This window comes from Microtus oregoni, unplaced genomic scaffold (genome assembly GCF_018167655.1).
Source record: "Microtus oregoni isolate MIOR12 unplaced genomic scaffold, Mior012 000005F_ref0000423, whole genome shotgun sequence".
NCBI lineage: Eukaryota > Metazoa > Chordata > Mammalia > Rodentia > Cricetidae > Microtus > Microtus oregoni.
The window spans coordinates 31,898,209-31,925,985 of NW_024543064.1; the positions used below are offsets into that span (position 1 = coordinate 31,898,209).

The window sequence follows — 27,777 nt, forward strand, 5'->3', positions numbered from 1 at the left end:
TAGGCAGGCCTGTGAGTTTAAAGCTTGCCTGATATAGTTAGTTCCAGGCCAGCCAAGGCCACATCCCTGTCTCAAAGAACAGCAGACGAGCAGTAAATCTCTACAGAATCGCTTTATCAGGAGAATGAGTGGAAAGGAATGTGGGGTGGAGAAAAGGTAAGGAAACCCAGAGTATCAGAAAAAGCAAAAGCATGCTTAGGTCTGCATCCAAAAGAGACAGGGAAGGTTGTGCCTGAGTCAGGGTAGGTCAGGTGGGCAAACGAGCCAGACCTCGCTGAAGTTGGTGTGTGGTTTTAAGTGGCAGTAGGGACAGTCCTGTCTTCTCGCCTCTGTGCTTCAGCTAGGACTGGCTCTCCTCAGAGGCCAGCATGGAGAAGAGCAAAGTGCCGTGTGGATTGAAGCCTCCAACTTGGCAACAGTGAAATGCAGGCCTGTCCAGCAGTAGGTAGTCCAGGATATCCCAGCAGATTTGATTCCATTAGCTCTGGAGCCACTGGTCAAGGGGTCACTATCTCGGGATGTGTAGGGAGGAGACCTTCTGATAGAATGTGTCTTGAACTAGTAGGACGCATGTGGAGGAATCTTCACCAGGTCACTTTTGAACCCGGTTTCCTAATCTGTAAAACGAGGTGGCTGATAGGGGTGGTGAGGAGGAGGAGGAGGAGGAGGAGGGAGGCATTGTAATACCTCCCTGAGGCAGGAGAACTGCAGTAAATTCAAGGACAGTTTCCAGCACTCTAGAGACCCTGGGAGGTTAGGAGTAGGTGGGTGTGGTGGCACCTATAATCCCAGTCCTTGGGTAGGTGAAGGCCAAAGGAACCTCAAGGCCAACCTTGGCTGTGTGACTCCCTGTGTCTCAAAATACAAGCAGCCATACAGGACAGATAAATACCATGCCTTGGAAAATTTTGGAAAGGGAATAATCCAACATGGAAAGATTCCACTTCCTATGGATTATAACGTGAGGATGAGAAAGTTACTATGAACCGAGCGTGGTGGTACATGCCTTTAATCCCACACTCAGAGACAGGCTCAGCTCTGAATTCAAGGCTGGTTTACACAGTTCCAGGATAACCAGGACTATGTAGCAAGACCCTGTCTCTCTCTCTCTCTCTCTCTCTCTCTCTCTCTCTCTCTCACACACATATACACACACACACACACACACACACAAGAAAGGTCTTCGGATACAACTTTCATGAGGCATTTAATGTGTTCATTTAGCAAGACCCTGTCTTAAACATACACACACAAGAAAGTTCCTCTGTGGGGTGAGGGGAACGCTCCTCCATTGCTGGTGGAAGTGCAAACTTGTACAGCAGCTTTAGAAATCAGTATGGCAATTTCTTAGAAAATTAGGAAACAAGCCGGGCGGTGGTGGCGCACGCCTTTAATCCCAGCACTTGGGAGGCAGAGGCAGGCAGATCTCTGTGAGTTCGAGACCAGCCTGGTCTACAAGAGCTAGTTCCAGGACAGGCTCCAAAACCACAGAGAAACCCTGTCTCGAAAAACCAAAAAAAAAAAGAAAAGAAAGAAAATTAGGAAACAATCTACCTCAAGACTCAGTAATACTGCCGTTGGGTATATACCCAAAGGACACTCAATCATATCACAATGACGTCCTCAACTATGTTCATAGCAGTATTATTTGTAATAGCCAGAACATGGAAACAATTTAGATGTCCCTCAACTAAAGAATGAATCCAGAAAAATGTACATTTACACAATGGAGTACTACACAGCAGCAAAAAATAAAGACATCATTGAAATTTGCATGCAAAAGGATGGATCTAGGCAAAAAGCGTTGAGTGAGGTAACAAGTATAATATATACTCACTCATAAGTGACTTCTAGACATAAAGCAAAGGAAAAAAAAACGAACCTACCGTCTACAACAACTCCAGACAACCCTGACAACAAAGAGGACCCTAGACATACATGGATCTACATAGATAGGAAGGAGAAAAAGACAAGATCTCCTGAGTAAATTGGGAGCATGGAGGCCATGGGAGAGGGTAGAAGGGAAGGGGGAGGAAGGGAGAACAGCAGAGAAAAACGTATAGCTCAATAAAAACAACAAAAAAGAAAGTTCCTGTGATACAACTTTCGTGAAGCATTTAATGTGTCCCTTTAGCAAGACTCTGCCTCAAACACACACAAACACACAAGAAAGTTCCTCTGATGTAATAATGTTCATGAGGCATGTACTATGTCCATTTCTATATTTTGGGGGGACAGAGTCTGCCATGTAGCTGTGTGTAGCTTGGAACTCACTGTGTAGACTAAGATGGGGTCTTCCAACCTCTTCCCCCTACTTGCTGGGATTACAGCCACGTGCCACCACACCTATCCATTCCCATTTCTCCCATCTCATGAGAGATTCCTCAACTCTACGGGCAGACGAAACAGTCAAACGCCTTAACAGAACTTGCCCTAAGTCCTCTAGCTATGTAAACAGACTTCAGATGATATATTAAAAAAAAAAACCAAACCAAAACCTCATGCTAAGCAGAGGTCTGTAAGTAACCGAACAGGGCGGAGCTATCAAGAGATGGAGAGAGGGAACAGCTGTGCCGTAACCCAGCATCTTTGTGATCGAGTGCAGCTGAGTTCACTGACACCTGGCACTGCTGCCATGCCATCTCTGCCGCTGTGCCAGTCTCTGCTGAAGCTGTAAGAGGAGTAAGATGTGGCCCATGCTTATGACAGGAGACAGGCAGTTTCTACTTGGGTGGCAAAGGCAGGAAATGTGGTCTGGTGTCTTTAGCTTTGACGAGTTTTTATTTGTTTCTTTAACTGTTGTGTCCCTAACACCTGGAAAAACTAAGCATCGACTATCTAGTAAGTGTTCAATCGGTATGTGTTACATAAATCAGATATTCAAGTAATGTAGAAAGTTGAGATGAAAGGAAAAGGTTAGATTTTTAAAAAAATAAATAAACAACAACCCCCACTTTAACAAGGAGAGGGATTTTCGGGCCTGGAGAGATGTCTCATCCAATAAAAGCCTTTCTGGACAAGTATGATGGTGTGAGTTCAGATCTCCAGCACACATCAAAGAGCCAGATGTGTTTGTAGTCCCAGTAGTTGAAGAGCAAGATAGGAAGCTGAAACTGGAGAATTCCAGAAAAGCTTGCCAGTCAGCAACCCTGAAATATTCAGCACAACAGCAGAACTTCTCTTGAGAGAAGCTGCCTCAAAGCATCAGGAAATCAAGGATTGACATCTGTGTCCCAAGACCCACACATACATAAACACATGCACACCATATATACAAAGATAGCAAAAATTTAAAGGCACCAGACACTTGGGAAACAGAAGCAAGTGGGTCTCTATGGAGGCCAACCTGGTATACATAGTTCCAGGTCAACTAGGAGTATAAATTCTGTCTCAAAAAAACCAACTTTTGCCCGGTGGTAGTGGTGGCATGGGCCTTTAATCCCAGCACTTGGGAGGCAGAGGCAGGTGAATCTCTGTGAGTTCATGGCCAGCCTGGTCTACAGAGCTAGTTCCAGGACAGGCACCAAAGCTACAGAGAAACCCAGTCTCAAAAAAATAAACAAACAAAAAACCAAAACAAACAACTTTTGAAAGCTTGAAAGAATTGATGTGTGATGTAAATGTTGTGTTGATTGAGAATAGGGAGGAGGGCCAGGATAAGTCAAAATGTGTTCCTAAACCAGAAACCAGAGCCTGTGAGGGATGGGGGACAAGGTGAGAGCTATTTTTTTGCAAAGGAGATTCCTGGGCTGTATCCCCTTGCATTGCTTAAATACAGGAATTAGAATTGTGTGAAAGGTGGTTCTTGGACAAATTGGCTGGTATAAACTCCAAAAGTAGTGGTGGTGGTGGTGGGTAACTAGCAGAAAGTAGAGATCCCCCACTTTGGGATAGGAAGTGAGTTTCAACAGAACCTTTCAACCTTAGGGTTCATCTTTGTTTTGTTTGTTTGTTTGTTTTTTTCCTGAGATAGTTTCTCTGTATAGCCCTGGCTATCCTGGAACTCACTCTGTAGACTAGGCTGGCCTCAAACTCAGTGATTCTCCTGCCTCAGCCTGCCAAGTGCTGGGATTAAAGACGTCTGCACCAGTGCATCTTAACATAGCATCTTCGTGTTTCACCAAAGCACGGAGCCCCCAAATGAGGAAGGAAGGACACCCCTAAACCATAAAGACAGATGTGACAGAATTGTCATTTTACCTCAATATACCATCTTTCCAAAGCAGTTAACACTCATTTATTTCTTTCCACATCTTTCGTATGTACATGTCATGCATAGGCAGGTTTTGGGGGTGTGTGTGTGGATACTCAGGAGGTTGTCCAGAATCCTTTGCTACTCCATCTTCTTCATGGAGACAGATTACCACAATTCAACCCAGAGCTGACTGATACAGCTAGAATGGCTAGGTAGCTTGTGTTGTTCTTTTTTTAAAAAATGGCTGCCGGTCCCAGAGCGGCGGCCCGAGTGGTGGTGGCGGGCCATGTGGCGGCAGATAGCGGGCCCTGGGAGCAGCCAGTCCCAGGCAGAGACAGCTGCTGGTCCCAGAGCAATGGTGGCAGGCCATGTAGCAGCAGGCAGTGGGCCCCAGGCAGAGTAGGCTGCTGGTCCCCGAGCAATGGCTGGTTCCAGGCAGGGAGATACATGGCGGGCGGGCAGAAGACAGAAACATGGATAGACACGACATGCAGGGTGAGGTTGAATGTTTATTCAGGGGGTTATGGAGGAGGAAGGGTGAAGGGGGGAACAGAGAGAGAGAGAGGGAGAGAGGGAGAGAAGAGGAGAAAGAGACAGAGAAGGGGGGAAGAGAGAAGTGGGGAGAGAGGCAGAAGCGAAGCTGCCTCTCCAAGAGGAAGATGGAAAAGAGAGCGAGCTCAGGCCGGAAGCTGAAGATCAGCCTGCCTCAGCGGATGGGGAGGAGAATGGGTGTGGCTTGTCTCTTAAAGCGACCAAAACCATAACATTCCCAGGTCTTATAAAGCACACACGTCAAGGAAGCAGAAAAGGAAGGGCCCAAGATGGCAGCGGGCAGGTCAGAGGTAATGGGAGTGGGCAAGGCTTGTCCCTTAAAGCGACAGGAAAGCACAACAGCTTGTCCTGGGGATCCAGTCTCTGCCCTCCCAGGCTGAAATTATGAGAGGGCTGCCACACCCACTCAGCATTTATTTTGGGAATCCAAATTCCAGTCACGCAGATCACGGCTTGCAATCTAACCATGGAGCCATCTCCCCAGCTCCTGCTCCTTTAATCTTACAGGTTGTGTCCATGCTGGCCTAGAACTCACTATGCAGCTCACGAAGGCCTCTAAATCAAAGATCCTCCTGCTTCAGCCTCTAAACTTCTGGGAGTACAGATACCCACCACATTCTGTTGCCATTGCTGTTTGTTTGTTTGTTTTTTGTTTTTCGAGACAGGGTTTTTCTGTAGCTTTGGAGCCTGTCCTGGAACTAGCTCTTGTAGATCAGGATGTCCTCAAACTCACAGAGATCCGCCTGCCTCTGCCTCCTGAGTGCTGGGATTAGAGGCATGTGCCACTGTCGCCCGGTTAGCTGTCGTTTTTTTTTTTTTTTTTTTTTTTTTTGGTTTTTTCGAGACGGGGTTTCTCTGTAGCTTTGGTGCCTATCCCGGAACTAGATCTTGTAGACCAGGCTGGTCTCGAATTCCCAGAGATCCGCCTGCCTCTGCCTCCCGAGTGCTGGGATTAAAGGCGTGTGCCACCACCGCCTGGCTAGCTGTCGTTTTTTTTTAAGTAGTTTTATACCTTTAGAAAAATCTCAGGCCTGCAGGGCATGCTGATGAAGGGTGGCTAAACAGCAGCTCTCCTATCCACCGTGCTGCCCCAAGCCTTTTTATCTGAATTACTGCCCAGATAACCAACCCTGTTGCTGCCAGCATTTCATTTTCTACACTGTGTCATTAACTATATGATTCATTTCAACCCTTGGCACCACAGAAACAAAAGGAGCATATATTAAAACATTACACAGCTTGACATGATAGCACACATCTTTAATCCCAACATTTGAGAGACAGAGACAGGAAGATCTCTGTGAGTTCCAGGCATGGCGAGACCATGTCTCAAATCAAAGTAAAACAAGAGAACAAACACCTTAGGCACTAGATAGATGCTCAAGCAAAGATCAGGCACGAGGGCACGTGCTTGAACAGCTGCCACTCAGGTCATGGATTCCAGGCAGCCTGAGCTTGAGGCCATCCTGGTCTACAGAGTGAGTTCCAGGACAGCCAGGGCTACACAGAGAAACCCTGCCTGTGGGGGAGGGGTCGTAGAGGAGAGTATGTTGTAAGAGCGATTGACAGAGAGTGGATAAGACTTTTAATATGTACTAACAGCTAAAACCTGATAGATAGGCTGGACAAGGAACGAGTGGGTGGGGAGTTACCTTAGAGAAGTCATACCACATTAAATATTGGGATATAAAGAGTTCAAGTGTTTGCAAGGTGGTGGTGGCACACTCCTTCCATCCCAACACTTGGGAGGCAGAGGCAGGCGGATCTCCATGAGTTTGAGGCTGAGTTCGAAGCCGGCCTGGTCTAGAAGAGCTAGTTCTAGGGCGGTTACACAGAAAAACCTGACCTCAAAAAACCAAAAATACTAATAAAATAAAATAAAAAAGAAAGGAGGGAAGAATGGGTGTGGTAGTGCAGGCCTTTAATCCAGCAGGTGGGTCTCAAGAGTTTGAGGCCAACCTGGGCTACACAATAAGACCCTGTTTCCAAAGACAAAACAATAAAAAAAAAAACCCTGCATGTTTTAAATAGTAAAACAATTTAAAGATGACGGCCTTGTGACAAGTAAAGGCTACATCCCATTTCTAGGTCAGCTGTGAGTAAACTGTCTCAGGGCCAGGAAGACCGTTTGATGCTGACAGTAAGGGGGCTACACGGTGAAAGGGGAGACTGGACTACACAAGTTGTCCTCTTACCTCGATTGTGCCCCCCAAAATAAAAATAGAATATTTTTAGTAAAAATTTCAAAACACACGTACCCTCTGCTTTCAGAGTTAAAAGTTGATCAGTTATAACCCAACAGCCCACAAAACTTTAACATATTATGTTTTGCTGGACTGGAGAGATAGCTCAGCAGTTAAGATCACTAGTTGCGGGCTGGAGAGATGGCTCAGAGGTTAAGAAAGAGCATTGCCGGGCTGGAGAGATGGCTCAGTGGTTAAGAGCATTGCCTGCTCTTCCAAAGGTCCTGAGTTCAATTCCCAGCAACCACATGGTGGCTCACAACCATCTGTACTAAGGTCTGGTGCCCTCTTCTGGCCTGCAGGCATACACACAGATAGACTATTGTATACATAACAAATAAATAAATAAATATTTAAAAAAAAAAAAAAAAAAAAAGAAAGAGCATTGCCTGCTCTTCCAAAGGTTCTGAGTTCAATTCCCGGCAACCACATGGTGGCTCACAACCATCTGTAATGAGTCTGGTGCCCTCTTCTGGCCTGCAGGCATACGCACAGACAGAATATTGTATACATAACAAAAAATATTAAAAAAAAAAAAAAAGATCACTAGTTGCTCTTCCAGAACACCTGGGTTCAATTCCCAGCACCCACATGGCAGTTCACAACTGTCTTTAACTCTAGTTCCAGGGGATCTGACACCCTCAGACATACATGCAGACAAAACACACCAACCCAGTGCACATAAAACAATAATAAGTCATTAATTTTAAAAAATTAAAAAATTTAATTAATTTCTTTTTGCTGTCCCTGATTTAAGCAAAAGTAATCACCAAAAGCAATGGCAGGCCGGGCGGTGGTGGCGCAGGCCTTTAATCCCAGCACTTGGGAGGCAGAGGCAGGCGGATCTCTGTGAGTTCGAGGCCAGCCTGGTCTACAAGAGCTAGTTCCAGGACAGGAACCAAAAGCTACGGAGAAACCCTGTCTCGAAAATCCAAAAAAAAAAAAAAAAAGAAAAAGAAAAAAAAAAAAGCAATGGCAGAGTAGCTAACTGGCTAAAGGATGAGATTTTTCCAGAATTGACTGAGGAGGCCTTTACAAAGTGGAGTGGCAGGCCTTGATGGAGCAGGCAGTAAGGATTACTACACTAACTTTCTTCTTGTTATCCCCCAACTCCCACCCCGACAAGACAAGGTTTCTCTTCAGAAGCCTGTCCTGGAACTAGCTCTTTTTTTTTTTAATATTTATTTATTTATGCAATATTCTTTCTGTGTGTATGCCTGAAGTCCAGAAGAGGGCACCATTACAGATGGTTGTGAGCCACCATGTGGTTGCTGGGAATTGAACTCAGGACCTTTGGAAGAGCAGGCAATGCTCTTAACCACTGGGCCATCTCTCCAGCCCTGGAACTAGCTCTTATAGACCAGGCTGGCCTCGAACTCCCAGAGATCCGCCTGCCTCTGCCTCCCGAGTGCTGGGATTAAAGGCGTGCGCCACCACCGCCCGGCTCCTTTTTGTAATTTCTATGGCGTGTACTTATTTACTGGGAGGTGGGAGGTATATGCCACAGCGCCCATGGGGAGGTCAAACGTAAACTTGCAGGAAGAGGCTTTCTTTTTTCCACCCTGTGCGCTCAGGGATAAAATCTTCAGGTTTGGTCTCAAGTGCTTTTACAGAGAGCCACTTTGGCTGTCCCTAACTGCGTTCCCTATTTCCACCCTTTCTCTTTCTGCAGACTTAAGATGGGACTCCCTATTTACAACTCTAAAGCTACCTTCCTCACCGTGACTTCAGGATAAATCTCTACAACCCAGATTTCCTTCTACCCCTACAGAATTCCTTTATTTACATTTTCCTTGAGGCCCTCTCTTTCTTTCCTTAGTTAGGCCTTTGCACAAACCTACCTTTGCATGAAATGTCACCACCCAACTCTTCCTGTTTCCCTCCCGGAACGCTGCGCTCATCCAGCTACGCAGTGCTGGGCGTTTAAATTTCTGCTTCCGTCTGAAGGCAGAAACTGACTGGCAAACTATTTCAGTCCCCAGTCAATAGTAGATGCCTAATAAAGAATGAATGAAGGTAGGCGGAGGGCGTCGGTAACAGAAGGCAGCCTGCATTTTACAGGGTGTAAAAACGTGGAGAGCAATCAATTCATGTCTACATTGTTGCTTGTTAGAAGGCTGTCTAACTTAGCCAATAAATACGAAAGCAAATTAATTCTAATTTGTGGCCAATATGAAACACATTCCTCGTACGGCCGGGCAAAGGAGCACCTCCGCCCTGAACACGCTGATTTCGTGGCAGCCGGAGCGCCTGCGTGGTCCGTCCAAGGTGACTGGACCGCCAAAAGCCTGAACCATTAAAGGAGGCCGCGGCGCTCACTCTGTCGAGGGAGGGAGCCCCTTCTAGAAGCCAGGCTAGGCCCGGCCACCGCGGCCCACGTGCGCGACGAGCGCAGCCCCGGGCAGGCACATTCCCTCTACGCGTCCTCCCGGTACTCTATGGTGCTCACGGCCGAGGAGCTCATTCTAGTTCCGGTCTCTATGGCGGCGAAGGCAGGAGCGGCTGTGGGTCGGCCGAATTAGTCGCCCAAGGGTCCAATGAGAGCGCAGGAGCCGCGGAGCGTGAGCCAATAGACGCTAGGAACCCGGTCAGGTGGTGGGACCGACGGCGGCTTTGGCCAATGGGAGAGGACGAGGGCGGGCCTATCGCAGGGCTTATCCCGCCCGTCCCGCCATTCTCGCTAGTTCGATCGGTAGCGGGAGCGGAGAGCGGACCCCAGAGAGCCCTGAGAGCCCCACCGCCGCCGCCGGCCTAGTCACCATCACACCCCGGGAGGAGCCGCAGCCGTCGCCGCCGGCCCCAGTCACCACCACCGCAACCATGAGCAGCGAGGCCGAGACCCAGCAGCCGCCCGCCGCCCCCGCCGCCGCCCTCAGCGCCGCCGACACCAAGCCCGGCTCCACGGGCAGCGGCGCGGGGAGTGGCGGCCCGGGCGGCCTCACATCGGCGGCGCCCGCCGGCGGGGACAAGAAGGTCATCGGTGAGCGCCAGAAGGGACCGGGGTGGGGCCGCGGGCCGGACCGTTAGGCGTCGCGGCCCGGAGCCACCGACTGCGCGGCCGCCCCTCCCCCCGAGGCCCGCGGCGCGCGCACGCCCGGCTCCCGCCGCTGCCCCGGCCGCCGCCGCCCCTCCCCCGCGCCCACCAGCTTCGGGGCCTCGTGCGCGGGATCCCCGCCCCGCCGCCTACGCAGCTGGAGCGGCGCGGGCTGCTTTCCCCGGCCCTCACGTGCTCGCCTCCCGGGTGCACACCCACCTCGGACCCGCGCTGGCCAGCGCACCCACGTGTGCGGGGAGGGCGGCGGCCCGGACCCGCGCTCGGATCCTGGACCGACTACCAGGGCCAGCTGCTGATTGGACGTTGTTGTGCTTTGTTTTCCAGCAACGAAGGTTTTGGGAACAGTAAAATGGTTCAATGTAAGGAACGGATACGGTTTCATCAACAGGTGAGATGCCGGTGTGGAAAGCTCGGGCCCGCCTCTTGCCGGCGTGGCTAATCTCCCGAGCCGCTCCCGCCGCGGGCCTGGCAGGGAGAGGGGTTGGAAGCGTGGTGTTTGGTCCTCGGGTGCCGGGATTAGGGGGTCTGTAGACTTGCTTTGTTTTGCCGTTAAATACCAATCTCGAGCGAGCCTCAGCGCGGTGGCACAAAGCAGGTCAAGGCAAGCGCGGCACATGAGCCATCCCCATAACAGTTACCTTGCCGCCTCAAACAGGCAACTCCAGATTAAGCACGTTTTAACCTTGACATCCTTTTCTGCTTCCTGGCAATTGCTATGTAAGAATGTGACCCCCTAATTACCATACAGGTGATTTTTCACCTTGTTAACCTCTTGGGGAACGTGATTTGACATGTCAAGTGCCCGAGATGTTATCTGTGCTGGAAGGTTGTGTTGCCTTTGTTTAGTCGACTCAAATATGCAGTCGTTTGAGTACCTCGAGCACATTTTCTGTAGAACTCGTTCAGCCAAAGAGGGCTCTTATTTGTCCAAACGAGATAATACATCCGAAGAAAATGGCTCTTCTTCAATTTTTATTTCTTCTACTTCCTTGTCAGGGAATCGTGATGATCAAATGAATTTTTGTTAAAGCTTGGCTGTAGCTTATTGGCGTGGGTTTAAGTCCTTGGGAATCTAGTCTTGATCGTAGTTGCAAACTACACCTTAATAGATCCGTAGAATGGTTTGTAGCCCGTGGTGTGAGTGCAGGCAGTGCAGTGCCTGCACTCTGGGCTCCCTTGTGAGCCCGGCATCTTTTTCAAGATGGCTGCCAAGGCTAGTGCAGTTGCATGGGTGTAGAGCACCGCGAGTGCCAGCAGCAATCCTGGCCGTACAGCTGTGAGACTTGGCGCCATTTCAGCATTACTTGCTTGCTTAGGAGGCGTTAAATAAGTAGATAGTGAAGAGAACGCTTAAGAGTGACAGAGAGTGCTTGTGAAGTGGACACTACCAAATGGGCCAGCTAGGCTTTTAAAAATAACGGAGCGATGAAAAACCGTTCATTGATGATCCACCCCATGTTGTGGAAACACTCAAACAGCAGCGATTACAATCACTTAATGATCTGTTCTCTACAGTAGCAATTACAGAGAAACATTTTGTTTTTCCAGACTCTTAGGGTTTTCTAGTGTCGTAGGCTGTTTGCTTTCCTGACCGATGCTACATTTTCCATGTTTTGTTTTTCAATGGTGACTAGTGAGCAAAGAAGAAAATGGAATGCCTTGCTGCTTGTGCGTGGTTGGTGGCCTGGTGGCTTTTAAGCTGCTGCTGATTCGTGCTTTGATCGAGGTTTCTATTCTAACAGTCTCAGATGATGCTGAGAGTAGTCTGCACCCTACCTTCCAGGGGGCGGTTTGAACCCTTAGCCCAGTGCAGCTGACTAACCCTCCTTGGCAGCCTCTTTAATTGGATAAATTGTGGGGGGTTTTGTATACATTTAATACGTTTTCACATTTGCCTAGGCTTTTCACATCTTTTAAGCAAACAGTTTCTACCCAAGATGAGTATGCTGCAGTTTTAAAATGTAATGAGATATACTGGGAAGTCTAGTTCCAGTGAGCGAGGTTTGTCTTGGTTAAGGAAAAGTATAGAATATAAAATAGATATTTATTATTTGGGATAATAAATTATTTGGGATACACTGAATTCTAGATTATGTATTCTAGGATCTTTAGTTACTTTATAATTCAAATATAAAATTTGATGTCTCCTGTGATGCCTTTTTACAACTTGGTCAGAATTCTTTGTTCCAAGGCAATTTTTTAAAACGCTGCTGGTTTTATTGTAAGCTTCTAAAGGTGCTGCAGATGTAACTGAGTTGGTGTAGAGTGCTTGTCTAGTGTTCATAAAGTCCTGATATCTTCTTTAGCACTGCATAAAAAACATAGTGTGATGCATGCATGTAATCCCAGGAGGAAAGACAAGTTAAATAAATGTAGTGGTTCACACCTTTAATCCCAACACTCAGAGGCAGAGGATTTATTTATTTATTATGTATACAATATTCTGTCTGTGTATACCTGCAGGCCAGAAGAGGGCATCAGATCTCGTTACAGATGGTTGTGAGCCACCATGTGGTTGCTGGGAATTGAACTCAGGACCTTTGGAAGAGCAGGCAATGCTCTTAACCTCTGAGCCATCTCTCCAGCCCCTCAAAGAGGTTTTAAAGTAGCAGAATTTTTAGTTAAATACATTATAATCTATGAATTGAGAAAAAACTGGTCACTTTATCCCTTTGTATACCATGTTTTTCATGTAACTTTGTTTGCATCCCTTCCCCCAAGTTACTGTGTTTATTTGATATAGAGATTGGTCCATGCTAGAGAATCATGAGTCAAGAACATTTTTCAGTGGAGTGTGTTTCTTTTTTTTTTTTTTAAGATTTATTTATTTCTTATGTATACAACATTCTGCTTCCATGTATGCCCGCACACCAGAAGAGGGCGCCAGATCTCATTACAGATGGTTGTGAGCCACCATGTGGTTGCTAGGAATTGAACTTAGAACCTCTGGAAGAACAGCCAGTGCTCTTAACCACTGAACCATCTCTCCAGCCCTGGAGTGTGTTTCTTTTATGGTACTAGAATTTAGGGGTTTAGGGTTTGGCTCGGTGATAGAATTTAAAACCCAGAATACCTGAGGTGAATTTAGGTTCTGCTTGTGATTTCAACCTTTACATATGATATCGTTGCTTTTTTTTTTTTTTTTTTTTTTTGGTCATGTGTTTGTATTGAGGGCATGCCTGTCTATTAACATTTGTATGCAGGACAGAAGACAGATCAATCTGACTTTTATATGGGTTCAGGGGTTGCAAGCACTTTAATCCAGCTGAGCTATCTCCCTGGCCCAGTCTTGCATATAATTCTCTTATGTTGCTTATTTCCATTTCTCTCTGTACATAGGCCTTTTTATTTAACCCATGATCTAAAAAGTTTAGCTTTATGTCCTTAATATAAAACTTAATGCTATCAGTGTTAGTCTCCTTTGGGGGTTTCCGTGTATATAACTAATGACAGCAATAACAGTGATGTGAGTAGTTCAGGATCTTACTGATCAAGATGATCTAATTGACTTAATCATAAAACCCTTTGAGACTTATTTCTCAGGAACACAGGTTTGAGTGACTATCTCATAAGCATAAGAAGTAGTAGAAGCTAGTTTTGTGCTCTGGAGTATTTGTTCAACAACTGCTGTGTTATACCATCTTAACAACTAAAGTGTCTACAGAATCTAGTTAGTGTGCAGGTCAGCTTTACAAATGAAAGAGCTTGCTTACTGCCCCAAGCTGATGTTGAGGTACAATTGAGGAATTAAAGGAAAGAATATTGGACTTCCTAGTTTTGTTTTTGTTTTTTGAGGTAGTAAGAAAATGTGTCTTTGGGGATGCTGAGTTTATAGGTGTTTCCCAACTTGACCTGGTTGCTTGGGTTTTGAGATAGAGTTTCTCTGTAACAACTCTGGCTGTCTTGGAACACACTCTTTCCTTGAACTCCAGAACTCTGCCTGGCTCTGCCTCCTGAGTGCTGGGATTAAAAGCATGCACCATGACAGCCTACCTACCTGTCTTGGTTAGTTTTTAGTGTAGACTTGACGTGGCCTAGAGTCACCTGGGAAGGGAGACAGAAGCTCATTTGAAGAATTACTGTGAACAATGAAACTCTGCCTCTGTGGTTAATACCACACCACTATACCTGGCCTTATCACGTTTGGGGGAGGTGGTAAAGGCTGCTTTTTACTACTTAGCTGAGGTTTTACTCCAGCAGGATGGGTAAACTGTCTTGCTCTTCATACTGCTAGGAAGCTATGTACCTACCAAAAAAACCCAAAAGTGGCACATTAAAGAATACAAGAAAGCCTTCTTGGGTACAGCTGTGAAAACCAACCCTTTTGAAAGTGCTTTAAGTACAGAGATAGGGATTGGGGTCCACCCTATCAAGAACAGCTAGAAAAATCACTCCTCCCTCCCCCAGTGATGGTTGCTTGAGTTTCACTGGGGAAAAAATGAAGTTCTGGTTGTTTAGTTTGGTCAAAAGGATTGTACAGTGGTAACATTTGTAGAGTCCTCTTTCAAGCAGAGTAACCAGTGTCTCTTGGCCCAAGAGCGTAAGTATTGACAGTGTAATGCCTTTTCATATTGCAAAAAAGTTAGCTAAGCCTATATTGTAATACTGCAAAGCCTGTAGGACTTTAATACCGTGTTCTTGATAAAAATGAAAATTTTGTAGATTGGGAAGATTGTGGTTAAAATTTTGGCTTTTAAAAATGTCACCCTAGGGCTGGAGAGATGGCTCAGTGGTTAAGAGCATTGCCTGCTCTTCCAAAGGTCCTGAGTTCAATTCCCAGCAACCACATGGTGGCTCACAACCATCTGTAATGAGGTCTGGTGCCCTCTTCTGGCCTGCAGACATACACACGGACAGAATACTGTATACATAATAAATAAATATTTAAAAAAATAAATAAATATTGCCTATCTACCATGAAACTGTCGTATATCTATTAAAAAAAAAAATGTCACCCTAGTTGTCCTTACCTTTGATCCACTATAAAACAGGTGTTACCCAAGGTCTATGGACACATGAAGACTTGAGTGAGCTACCTACCTGTTGGTGTATTGATTACTGATCTTAAGATGACGCACAAAGGCACTATTCAATCACAGGCTTATAACTTGGAACAGAATCTTCACCCCCACCCTTTTTTTTTTTTTTTTTGACCAAGTAAAATCATTTGCTCTTAAGTCCCCAGAAAGAGCAGCCAAGGGTATTAGCCTTCTGTTTTCCTTTCCTAAGACTGTAGTTGGAGTTAGGTGGCCTTCAGGCCTGTCTAGACCCTTGGAAGCATCTATGGTCACATCTGCCTAGAGAACAACTAAGGAGTCAAGTGAGATTTGTGATTTTAGGGCAAGCTTCAAGGCTTGGAAATTACGGCATGTAGAACATTTTATTTATTTATTTATTTTTAATATTTATTATTATGTATACAATATTCTGTCTTGTGTGTATGCCTGAAGGCCAGAAGAGGGCACCAGACCCCATTATAGATGGTTGTGAGCCACCATGTGGTTGCCGGGAATTGAACTCAGGACCTTTGGAAGAGCAGGCAATGCTCTTAACCTCTGAGCCATCTCTCCAGCCCCAGAACATTTTATTTTGAGTGAACTTATGGTAGGTCTTATTTAAGGCAGTAACCAAAAAACCCAACATTGTTAGTCTGGGTAGATTGAGTAGAATTGGCATAATAATTATAGAGCTAGGGTTTGAATGATAGGCATAGGTAAATGTTGTAGAGGCTTAATGAAAACTTAGATTGCTGTAGTGTGTGTCGTGGGTGGTGATGAATCTGGGAATCTGCATTTGTCCTGACCACATCAGGAACTCAGTAGGGATCCTTGTTACTACAAGTCATCATAGACACAATTGTGTTAGTCTGCCTCTGAAGATAAAGTGTGGTCTGAAAAGGTGGTTCAGTGTTTAAAAACACTAGATGCTCTTCCATAGGACCCCAGTTCACTTCCAACACCTGTAACTCAGCTTCCCCGTGCACCTGCACACACTGTCATTTACTCAGACACACAAATGCATATAGTTTTTTGGAAATTATTTTAGGGTAAAATGTAAGGATTGTTTGAAATTCAATGCAGTAAGGACCAGAGCCCCTATGATGTCAGTCAAGGCTGTGAGCAAAGAGCTGCAGTTGTATTTCAGTTACCTGCTTTATGAAGATGATTGGTTACATGGTGTATTCAAAACACTTAGTGTGTAGTGTTAAAAGGTAATCGTCAATAATCCAGGCTGCTGTGTATGTGTGTGCTTCTTCCTGACATCCACATACACTTTGCTACTCTTCAGTAGGCTAGGCTAGTCAAAAGTCAGTAGCTGCTGTGTTTGTGGTTTGGGTTTCCTATTTTTTTTTTTTTTTCGAGACAGGGTTTCTCTGTGGTTTTGGAGCCTGTCCTGGAACTAGCTCTGTAGACCAGGCCGGTCTCGAACTCACAGAGATCCGCCTGCCTCTGCCTCCCGAGTGCTGGGATTAAAGGCATGCGCCACCACCGCCCAACTTGGGTTTCCTATTTCTGTATATATTCACAAAATGAATAATAAAGTATTTCTTAGGGAGTAGTGCTGTTTTATTGCTAGCATAATCTTATTTTTAAAAGCTGTCTAACCAGATTCTTAAAGTTGTCCTAGATGGTATTTTATAACCCAGAAATAAGTTAATATATAATAACTTTATCATAAGGAAAAAAATACCCTTGGAAAATTTTTCTTTTCACTGAATTGAAAGCATACTCTTTTTGAGATAGGGTCTCTGTATAACCCTGGCTGTTCTGGAACTCAGAAATCCTACCTCTACCTCCCAAGTGTTGGGATTAAAGGTTTGCACCATCACGCCTGGCTCATTTCATTATTTTATTGCATTTATTTATTGGAGTTTGGAACATTGGGAGGTCAGAGAACAACCTGCAGGAAATATTCTTATGTGTGTTCCAGGAGTCAAACTCACATTGTCAGTAAGTACTTTGACTTGTTGAAACATCTTATTTACCATCAGTTTAAATAAAGCATGCTAATGCAACAAATGGCTACATTGGATGAGGTGGTGCACACCTTTATTCCCAGCACTTGAGGCAGATCTTTTTTGCTTTTTACTAGAATGCCAGTGGCGTCTTTGGTCATTAAATACTATTAGAGCTAGTGCTAAGCCATTTCTCTGGCTGACTAATAGTGAAAAGAGCATGGAGTGGGTCACTAAAGGAAGGAAATCTGTTTCTCCAGTGGTTCTTCAGGTTCCTGATGTTTTCAGCCTGCCCACACTAAAAGTTAAGACAGAAATGATTTTCTACTTAGTCCCCACTTCCAGTTTCTAGTTAGCCTGTTTCTTCCATTTTGGTCCCAAGAAAGATAGTCTAAATATCTTCATTGGGTGGTCATTTAGTCTAAGACGTGGTTCTTGTCTGATCTTTGACCTAACTAATTTGCTGTGTTCTGCTTATTCAGATGTTCCATTACATTTTATGCAATAATTTTCTCACATTCTTCTAATGAAATACTGTCATTTCTTGGTAAACCCCTGTAACTAATCCCAGCCAGCTCTGTGAAAGCTGAAGCAGAACTGTCTGTCATAGGTTCAAGATCAGGCTAGACTTAAGGCTGTCAAAAAATAAAGCTTTGCTGGATCTGTTCACTTAACTAAGGATTGTGATGTTCATGATGGGAGGTGAAAGGTGTGGGAGTGTAAAGGAAACAGTGTTAGGCACATAAGTGCTGTGTATGTAGTTTACATGAGGTTTCATTCTCTGTGTTGTGTTTTCTAGAGAACTTTCTGTGGTTGTTTTTATTACCTTGGGGAATTGAGAGTTTAGAAGTGGTGAGGAGGAAGTGAGAATGACTCCTGTTAGTAAAGTAAGGCTGGTCAGTAGGTAAGGGTGTGTGCTAGGTTATTGTTAATGTTTAATAGGATAAGGAGTGGAAGGGGCATTGCTTGTCACTCTGTCCTATTGAATTATGGCTCTTTTGGTTACAGTGCCTTAGACTTGTTTGCTTTTCTTACAGGTTGTGAGTGGGCTTATCTGTTTCCAACAGTTTTTAGTCTTTAAAATATAGTTCAGGTAGCATGTGTTTGACTGTTACTTCTTTGCTGGCCTGCTGATAGGTAGAGCTGAGCGTGTGAATAATTGGTTTCTCTGAGATTCCTAATGCTGTCACCCCTGCTGCCCACACTCAAAGTTAAAAGATAGAAGTGAGTTTCCAATTCATCTGAGACACTGGGAAGTCTCTGGGAAAATCAAGGGTGTCCACTGTCCAGGATGTTCTTTTTGGTTTTTTCAAGACTGGGTTTCTCTGTAACCTGGTTGTACTGGGACTTGCTTTCTAGGCCAGGCTGTTCTTAATAAGTTTTAGGTAGTGAAATGTACATTGATTTTTTTTTTTTTTTTTCATTTGTTAATCTTGGTCCTGTCTTGCAGGAATGACACCAAGGAAGACGTATTTGTACACCAGGTGAGTGCTTATCTTGATTCTCTGCACTCTGACTCTGGCTTGTGAGAAGAAATGGTGGGTGTGTTTTCAGACGTGGTTCTTTGCTAAAGGTTAAGTCCAAGGATGAGTATAGTTAGTTCCTGGGTCTGAAGAGTAATGCCATGACTAAAGTGTAGGGTGAAGCTTTGCACTGGACAGTCCACTTCTTTAAAAGAGTGTTACAATTAAGAATTTCATTAATAATTTAAAACGACTTTTTAAAATATTGAATCTGTTAACTGGCGGCAAGCAGTTTTCGTGCTTAGTTTCAGAAAAATAACCACCGTGAGTCTGACTTGAATAATGCTGCTATAAATACATGGAAACATTGGCAAGACATTTCCAGATGCTGTTATTGTCAGGTCCGCCTTTGGTAAGGACAAATTTTATGGAACAGAGCTACAAAAAACAGTTTACAGAAACAGTTTGCAAAAAACAGAAAATAGGAAGCCAGCACTGTCTAGGGTGCCTTTTTTATTCTAAAGCATTTTTTAAATAGTGGTGTGTTCTGTTTTCGCCTTTAGAGCTGGCTGGAAGCTTAAATCCTCACTAGTATTGCAGCAAAGTTGTTGGTCAGTAAATTAGCCAAATATAAACTACATACAGACTAGGAAAATGACTGGACATTGAGGATTTAAGAATTATTGTTAAATGCTGGTAGGTGGCGGTGCACACCTTTAATCCCAGCACTAGAGAAGTAGAGCATGCAGATCTCAGTTCAAGGCTACATAGAAAAACCTTGTCTTGGAAAAAAGGAAAGATCTATTGGTAAAATAAGATGTTGCCAAGTGAGTGGTACACTGCCAGCATCAGACTTGTATCCACACAATGAAGAGGGTTAGGAAATGTGTCACTTCCTGTGTGCTTCCAGGCAGTCAGATTTTCACTAGGACTGTTGAAATATCCACTTGTGTTGAAAGTTATTTTAAGAATTTTCAACCCCCCACCCCCTTCTTTTTTTAAACTAACTGGAGGTCAAAAGTTTCTGTACTCGTGTGGCGGTGTCCTCCTTAGAAGTTAACAGGGTAGCATTTTGTAGCTCCTTGAAGTGTCCTGTACAACATACATTGAGAGTTTTCTAGTATGTTCAAAACCCATGGAAACATTCAAATTCTAAATGTAAACTAACTGCCTAGACAAAATGTTACCTTTAAAAGATTGGAAAAGGCTAAAAGATATTGACTTAACTTATTTGGGGATTTTAATGCATCCTTCTGCTATTCCTTATGACTGCAAATAATTGAGAGTTGGCTACATATATATATGAAACTATACGACGGTTCAGATGACAGATGAGATCAATTATTTGACTCAACTCACTCAGTCTTATCCCACAAGGTGTCACCAATATGCTTTCCTATTTATTTTGCAAGTGGTTTCAACATAGAGCTGTTCTTGGGATTTTGGCTGCTCAGGTCGTGGTGGTGTATTAAGTAGACTGCAGTTCTGGGCACCGGAGCTTAATTGGCCTCAGATTTGTTGGTTGTCCGGCCTCCTCTGGAATGGAAATGCATGAGTGATCCTGTAATGGATACTGCTGTGATGTGGAATGAACGTGGGATTTGGAGTCCCAAGACCTGGATTTAGAAAAGTTCCCCAGCCACTTTATAGCTGTGTGACCTTGGGCACTTCATAATTTTTTGAGCCCTATATAATGTTATGTTAGACTTTTCTGGGGCGGTAATAACCAACAGTCTCTACAGAGAGAAATATAAGTGGCATAGATACACGGGAAATGCATTTTCCTGGAAGTATTCATAGACAGGATGGAAGGGATTTTGGTTGACATTTGTAATTGAGTTTGATATGGTAAAGGGACAAGAGTTGGTATGGTCAGAGTTGAAGCGTGTAAAACTAAACTCGCCTGTCATCTAAACTGGCCGTGTGTGGGGCTAGCTTCTATTAAGTGCAGTCTTTGGGGGATAGATGGAGGCCTTACTTGTTCTTTATATGTCATGCTTTTGCAAAAAGCATCTTAAAACATTTTGTTGTTTGTCTTGGGTATTGAATTACTTTAGTTTTGTAAATAGTGATAAATTGTTGGGGCCTTGTAAGATTGGAGTCTTGGTAGAGGTTGGGGGTAACATTGGTCCCTGCTATCCTAAATTATTGACAGTTTGGTCTTACATAAAGCAAATATTAAGTATATATCCAAGATAAAAATGATATTGACAGTGGTACATTTTAAATGAAAAAGCACGTTCTTCTCCCCTGTTAATCTTATTTTTGGAATGATATATTACTAGACTGCCATAAAGAAGAATAACCCCAGGAAGTACCTTCGCAGTGTAGGAGATGGAGAGACTGTGGAGTTTGATGTTGTTGAAGGAGAAAAGGTGAGGATGCTTTTTGTGTAAAGGTTTGACTTCGGTATGGAAATAAATGTGGATGTCATCCATTAGGATGGTGGCTCTAATTGGATGGATGATGTGTTCTGGTGACCATGAACACAGGTGCATCAAGCCTACTGTGCTGGCTGCAGCTAGAGAGCAAGCAGTCCCTTCAGAGGAGTGAGGAGCCGATGATGTAGTCCTTCCTGTGCACCCTTTGCCCCTGCAGACAGCTTCCCTCCATTTTGTTTTCTCTTAGGTTTTATTTTTTTCCCCTCCCCAGCTTGTGTGAAATTTATTGAATATTTGTATTTCCTTTGTTATTTTCAATAAATAATGGCTTTTGTAGGGTGCGGAGGCAGCAAATGTTACAGGCCCTGGTGGAGTTCCAGTTCAAGGCAGTAAATACGCAGCAGACCGTAACCATTATAGACGCTACCCACGTCGTAGGGGTCCTCCACGTAATTACCAGCAGAATTACCAGAATAGTGAGAGTGGGGAAAAGAACGAGGGATCGGAAAGTGCTCCTGAAGGCCAAGCCCAACAACGCCGGCCCTATCGCAGGCGAAGGTTCCCACCTTACTATTTGCGGAGACCCTATGGGCGTCGACCACAGTATTCCAACCCTCCTGTGCAAGGAGAAGTGATGGAGGTAGGTGTCAGTATGTGTGTAACGACATTTTTGTGTTGTCTTCTCAGTTTTGCTGTCCTGGGGACGGAACCCAGGGCTGAATGAGAAGCATTCCTACTTACCCCTTATAACAGCTTTATAGAAGACTGTAAGTTGTAACTCCTGGAAATCCCTCAGTTAACCTGTTACTTACACATTTCACCTTTGCTTATGAACTGCCAAGGTTGTTAATTTATGGTGTGATCATAATTACTTATTAGATACTTTACACTGGAATTTGACCAGGAAATGGTGGTATGTGTCTTTAATCCTGGTTCTCTGGAGGCCAGCCTGGTCTACATATCCAGTTCGGGTACAGCCAGGGGCTATGTAAAGAGGCCCTGTCTCAAAATAAGTTTGAAGTTGCCAAATTGGGATTTTGTTCTTATTGATCCGATAGACTTTAATTTCTGGTGTCTTTTCAGGGTGCTGACAACCAGGGTGCAGGAGAGCAAGGTAGACCAGTGAGACAGAATATGTATCGGGGTTACAGACCACGATTTCGCAGGTATGGTCCGTCATAACCTGTTTCTGTTACATTCTTCAGCCAGATGTAAGAGCTTTCCAGCATCGTGAGTTAATACTTCACATTCTATTTCACCGAGGTGTAGGAAGTCCTGAAGTGAGTAATCTTTTTGAACATAGTCTTCACATCTTTGGCACCACTTGAAAGCAGCTTTTGTATAGTTGATCACTTTATGGTTTTGTTGTGGTGGTTGTTTTTTTTTTTGTTTGTTTGTTTTAAAAGCAAGTGTGTGGCCGGGCAGTGGTGGCGCACGCCTTTATCCCAGCACTCGTGAGGCAGAGGCAGGCGGATCTCTGTGAGTTCGAGACCAGCCTGGTCTATAAGAGCTAGTTCCAGGACAGGCTCCAAAACCACAGGGAAACCCTGTCTCGAAAAACCAAAAAAGAAAAAAGGCAAGTGTGTGGAATGCCAAATTTTCTATCCGTGAACAGGTAAGAGTGTTTAAAATTACAATGTCTAAAACATGGCTTACTTAGAGAAGGTAAGAGTGATCCTGTAAGCATTAGGAGTATCTGTTGCCTGTTTACAGCATCCATGAATTAACCTGAACCCAATTAGAACCTGTCTACCTACTTAAGTATAGAAAGTTGTGTGTTTTAGGTAAAAGGACTATTGAAATAATTGAGAAAAAGCTTCGTGAGCAAAGCTAGCTGTCCTGGACATAGGCCGTGTTGACAGTGGTGTGATGCAGTGAAGCTGTAGAGCTGTGACAAGAGCTAGTGGCCACTCGTGTGGAGCACTTGAACTAGCAGCCAGTTTCTCACCCTGCTCAAAATTTGGGATTGACCCCCATGACCGCTTGTCTGACAGATAATCGTCCTGGCCATTTTTCTTTTGCCTTCATTTTGTGTGTTTTGTTTTTATGTATATGTCATCATTGGACATTTTGAATCATTTTCTCCATTTTTATTTATTTATTTAGGTTTTTCGAGACAGGGTTTCTCTGTAGCTTTTTGGAGCTTGTCCTGGAACTTGCTCTGTAGGACCAGGCTGGTCTCGAACTCAGAGATCCGCCTGCCTCAGCCTCCCGAGTGCTGGGATTAAAGGTGTGTGCCACCATTGCCCGGCCTTTTTCTCCATTTTTTAAGATTTATTATGTATACAACATTCCATGTGTACCTGCAGGCCAGAAGAGGGCACCAGATCTTGTTATAGATGGCTGTTAGCCACCATATGGTTGCTGGGAATTGAACTCAGGACTTCTGGAAGAGCAGCCACTGCTCTTAACTCATTTTTCTCCATTTTTATTTTATTTATTTGTTTGTTTGTTTGTTTGTTTGTTTTTGTTTTTTCGAGACAGGGTTTCTCTGTGGCTTTGGAGCCTGTCCTGGAACTAGCTCTGTAGACCAGACTGGTCTCAAACTCACAGAGATCCGCCTGCCTCTGCCTCCCTAGTGTTGGGATTAAAGGCGTGCGCCACCATCGCCCGGCTCTTTTCTCCATTTTTATTTTTTTTTATTTTATTTTTATTTATTTATTTATTTATTTTTGGTTTTTCGGGACAGGGTTTCTCTGGTTTTGGAACCTGTCCTGGAACTAGCTCTTGTAGACCAGGCTGGTCTCGAACTCACAGAGATCCGCCTGCCTCTGCCTCCCAAGTGCTGGGATTAAAGGCGTGTGCCACCACCGCCCGGCCTTTTCTCCATTTTTAAAATGGAGTCTTTCACTAGATCTGGAACTCATTTCTTTGTGTGCTAGACTGGCTAACCAGTGAACTTTGGGTTTCTGTCTCTGTTGGTATCACAGACAATAACCAAGCTTTTGGGGGTTTTGTTTTTTGTTTTTCAAGACAGTCTCTGTATATCCCTGAGCTCTCCTGGAACTTGCTCTTTAGGCCAAGCCGGCCTCAAACTGAGATACTCCTACCTCTGCCTCGGGCGTGTGCCACCACTGCCCTGTCACCCAGCTTTTTATGTGGTGCTGGTGATCTGGGAAGAAGTCCTTAGACTTGGTTGAGCATTTAACCACCAGCTCCTCTCCCTGGCTTTGTTTTTGTTGAGACAGGATTTAACTGAGTTACCTGGGCTGTTAGCCTCAAACTACCAGACTCTCTGCCTCAGCCTCCTGAGTGGCTAGATGAAAGGTGTACTCCAGGGCGCCCAACTTGGCCAGTGTGCCTATGGTGGTTTGTGTAATTGAAACTGACCCAGAACTCAACGAACCTACTTGCCTCTGCCCCCTCAGGGCTGGGATTAAAAAGGAGCACACCTCCACTCCTGTCCTCCTTTGTTTTGAGACAGGGTTGTTTTTTTTGTTTTGTTTTGTTTTTTGTTTTTTTTTTTTTTTGATTTTCGATACAGGGTTTCTCTGTAGATTTGGTTCCTGTCCTGGAACTAGCTCTTTTAGACCAGGCTGGCCTCAAACTCACAGAGATCTGCCTGCCTCTGCCTCCCGAGTGCTGGGATTAAAGGCATGTGCCACCACCGCCCGTCGAGACAGGGTATTTCTGTATCCTCAAACTCATATCCAGATCTGCCTGCCTCTGCCTTATTAGTGCTAAGATTAAAGGGAGTGCCTTGTCCTGTTTGTGGGGTTTGTTTTGTTTTTGAGGCAGTTTCTTGTAGCTTGGGAGCCTGTCCTGGAACTCTCTAACCAGGCTGGCCTCAATGCACAGAGATAATGCCTGCAAGCCTCCCAAGTGCTAGGATTAAAGGTGTACCATCACCTGGTTCTATCTTTTTAATTAAGATGAATTAGGAACATTTGCTGGTTCACTTTTAGGTTTACTTTATATCAACATGTGTGACACACATGTGCTGGCTGGCACCTTTCTTTGATCAGAAAGCATTTTATGCTCTAGAACTGATACTAAGAACAGGTAATTGTGGGTGCTTGGGAAGCAAACCTAGCAAGAATAAGAACTTAAACTGTTAACCATTGGTACATCTGGACACTGGTTGTGTTATTGTGTTGTCCCTGTGCTGAATTCGTCTGTCCATTTTGATGTTAATGGCTCTGTTTTTAAGATGACATACATGGAAATTCATTTAGTGCTATACTTATTGCCACTCTACAAACATGCTCTCAAAGCAGTCTACGCAGAAGTCTACAGGTGTCAGCAACATCTTCGGGTTTTTTCTGTATTTCTTTTACAGTGAAGAACTTAAATCTCTTTGTATCTTGTGCAGATACCCTTTTGTTTTTGACTGTTTGCTTTCTATAATGCGGTGGTGGCACACTCATTTAATCCTAGCACTCAGAAGGCGGAAGTAGGTAGATCTCTGAGTTCTAGGAGAGCCAAAGCTACAGGGAAACTTTGTCTCAATGCCCCTCCCCTTCCAAAAAAAAAAACAGATATAACCTTGCCTTACACAGACTTTTGATTTGTTATAGGTAATGTTCTTGGTTTTTTAAAATAGAGATAATTAGGAGTCACCCGTATGGGTCCTCTGAATAGGTGTTCTTAGTCATGCAACAATCTCTCTAACGCCTTTATTTTTATAACATTGCTCTTTTTTTCAAGACAGGGTTTCTTTGTAGCTTTGGAGCCTTAGCTCTTGTAGATGAGGCTGGCCTGCCTCTTTCTCCCAGGTGCTGGGATAAAAGGTGTGCGCCACCACCGCCCAGTGATAACATAGTTTGTACAAAGAATAGAATTTTCCAACCATGCCAGAAAAATCACTTCTCAGTGGATGGCTTGTCAATTTAAGAAAGTAATAAATGAAGCATGCTGTCCCTTGTGCACAAGTATGTAGTACAAATACAAAATTCTAATTGTGTGTTCATGAGCAAGTTGAGAAATACAGCTAATTTTGATGGAAAGGCACTGAGAAGACTGCGGGGTCAGGGATTTTTTTGGTATAAGAAATGAAATGATAGCTGGGAGTGTGCATCAGAATAGTTATGGGCAAGAGTTAAGTTGAATCAAAGTGTTTATATATATATAAAGTGAGAGTGCACCAGTATGGTGCAAACCCAGCTTTCCTGGTTTATATGAATAGAGAATATGCTTCCTATACAGAATCACCACCTTGACTTAGAAGAAACTTAGATTTTTGCTAAGCTGTCTGAAAATGGTTGGTGCACCTAAGTACCAAATATTGCCACTTGTGGCTGGGGGGAAAGGCTGTTCTTGTTCCTGAGATTATATTATGTTTATTTCAGGGGCCCTCCTCGCCAAAGACAGCCTAGAGAGGACGGCAATGAAGAGGACAAAGAAAATCAAGGAGACGAGACCCAAGGTCAGCAGCCACCTCAACGTCGGTATCGCCGCAACTTCAATTACCGACGCAGACGCCCAGAGAACCCTAAACCACAAGATGGCAAAGAGACAAAAGCAGCCGATCCACCAGCTGAGAATTCGTCCGCTCCCGAGGCTGAGCAGGGCGGGGCTGAGTAAATGCCGGCTTACCATCTCTACCATCATCCGGGTAAGTATGGTTTTGGTGCCCTGTGGCCTCCATTGCACTGTTTTCTAGTGCATAAGAAACTAAAAACGATAATAGAATAAGATAAGTGTCATTCACTATATAATCCAAGTTAGACAAAATGTCCCCCTTTAGCCGGGCGGTGGTGGCGCACGCCTTTAATCCCAGCACTCGGGAGGCAGAGGCAGGCGGATCTCTGTGAGTTCGAGACCAGCCTGGTCTACAGAGCTAGTTCCAGGACAGGCTCCAAAGCCACAGAGAAACCCTGTCTTGAAAAACCAAAAAAAAAAAAAAAAAAAAAAAATGTCCCCCTTTAGATCAGTCTTTGCGTATGTTTTGACTATGAGCTTGTGACTGAATCAGTCAGCTCTGACCTTGGCAGAAAGCTAAGCAGAGTCTTAGTTCCAGTGCTCTGGCGAAATGTGGATTTCAAGGTTTTAGAAAGTAACCTTACAAAATTAATAGTGCCCACCTTTAATTCTAGTACTGCAGGCCTCTAAATTTGAAGCTAGCCTGAAAAGCAAGTCTTTGGCATTACTTGCTGGTAAAAGTAATCTCAACCGGGCAGTGGTGGTGCATGTCTTTAATTCCAGCACTTGGGAAGCAGAGACACACAGATCTATTGAGTTCAGGACAGTCAAAACTACAGAAATCATGTTTTTTTTAAAAAAAAAAAAAAAAAACAGGGGAAAATGTCCTGCTTCTGGGGTTGCCGTTTTCTCCTCCAGATGTAGTAATGTCCACTTGTGTTGTAAATCAATCTTAGGCAAAATGAGGTGGTTAAAATGTGACTGTTGGAGAGTGTGGGTGGTCTACTATGTGAAGACTTAGGAGGATGATAGTAAATAAGAGTCTTCTCTTTGCAGTTTGGTCATCCAACAAGAAGAAACGAATATGAAATTCCAGCAATAAGAAATGAACAAAGATTGGAGCTGAAGACCTTAAGTGCTTGCTTTTTGCCCGTTGACCAGATACGCTAGAACTATCTGCATTATCTATGCAGCATGGGGTTTTTATTATTTTTACCTAAAGATGTCTCTTTTTGGTAATGACAGATGTGTTTTTTAAAAAAAAAAGTCTGGTTTTTCTCAATACACCTTTAATGGTTTTTAAATTGTTTCATATCTGGTCAAGTTAAGATTTTTAAGAACTTCATTTTTAATTTGTAATAAAAAGTTTACAACTTGATTTTTTCAAAAAAAGTCAACAAACTGCAAGCACCTGTTAATAAAGGTCTTAAATAATAATGTCTGTCTAGTTTTATCTTAATTTAGTGATTTCCTCCCATTTGCAAATAGATGGTCGTAGTGTTAGCCACCCTCTGGGAACAGGGGTACTTCCTTAAGATCAGCCTGTCTGGGGTGTTTAATGTGATAGTTGCC

At 44.2% G+C, this 27,777-nt stretch overlaps 1 protein-coding gene across 2 annotated transcripts; it reads left to right on the plus strand.

The window, feature by feature from the left end:
- The first annotated feature begins 9,659 nt into the window (after window positions 1-9,659).
- Ybx1 (Y-box binding protein 1) lies at window positions 9,660-27,642 on the plus strand. Of its 2 annotated transcripts, XM_041652866.1 has the most exons (8): window positions 9,660-9,970; window positions 10,370-10,433; window positions 18,451-18,484; window positions 20,749-20,838; window positions 21,182-21,484; window positions 21,928-22,010; window positions 26,133-26,398; window positions 27,262-27,642. In XM_041652866.1, the coding sequence occupies exons 1-7, from the start codon at window positions 9,811-9,813 to the stop codon at window positions 26,365-26,367; spliced, it is 969 nt and encodes a 322-aa protein (XP_041508800.1). In that variant the 5' UTR covers window positions 9,660-9,810; the 3' UTR covers window positions 26,368-26,398; window positions 27,262-27,642. The 2 variants fall into 2 exon arrangements, with proteins under 2 accessions (XP_041508800.1, XP_041508801.1); XM_041652867.1 differs by lacking the exon at window positions 20,749-20,838.
- Window positions 27,643-27,777: the final 135 nt, after the last annotated feature.

What these genes read in the sequence shown, in the direction of transcription:
- Ybx1 (XM_041652866.1), top strand. Translation starts at nt 9,811, where the DNA reads ATGAGCAGCGAGGCCGAGACCCAGCAGCCGCCCGCCGCCCCCGCCGCC. An exon ending in CGGGGACAAGAAGGTCATCG is followed by an intron (nt 9,971 to 10,369) that starts GTGAGCGCCAGA and finishes TTTGTTTTCCAG; the next exon opens with CAACGAAGGTTTTGGGAACA. An exon ending in TACAGACCACGATTTCGCAG is followed by an intron (nt 22,011 to 26,132) that starts GTATGGTCCGTC and finishes TGTTTATTTCAG; the next exon opens with GGGCCCTCCTCGCCAAAGAC.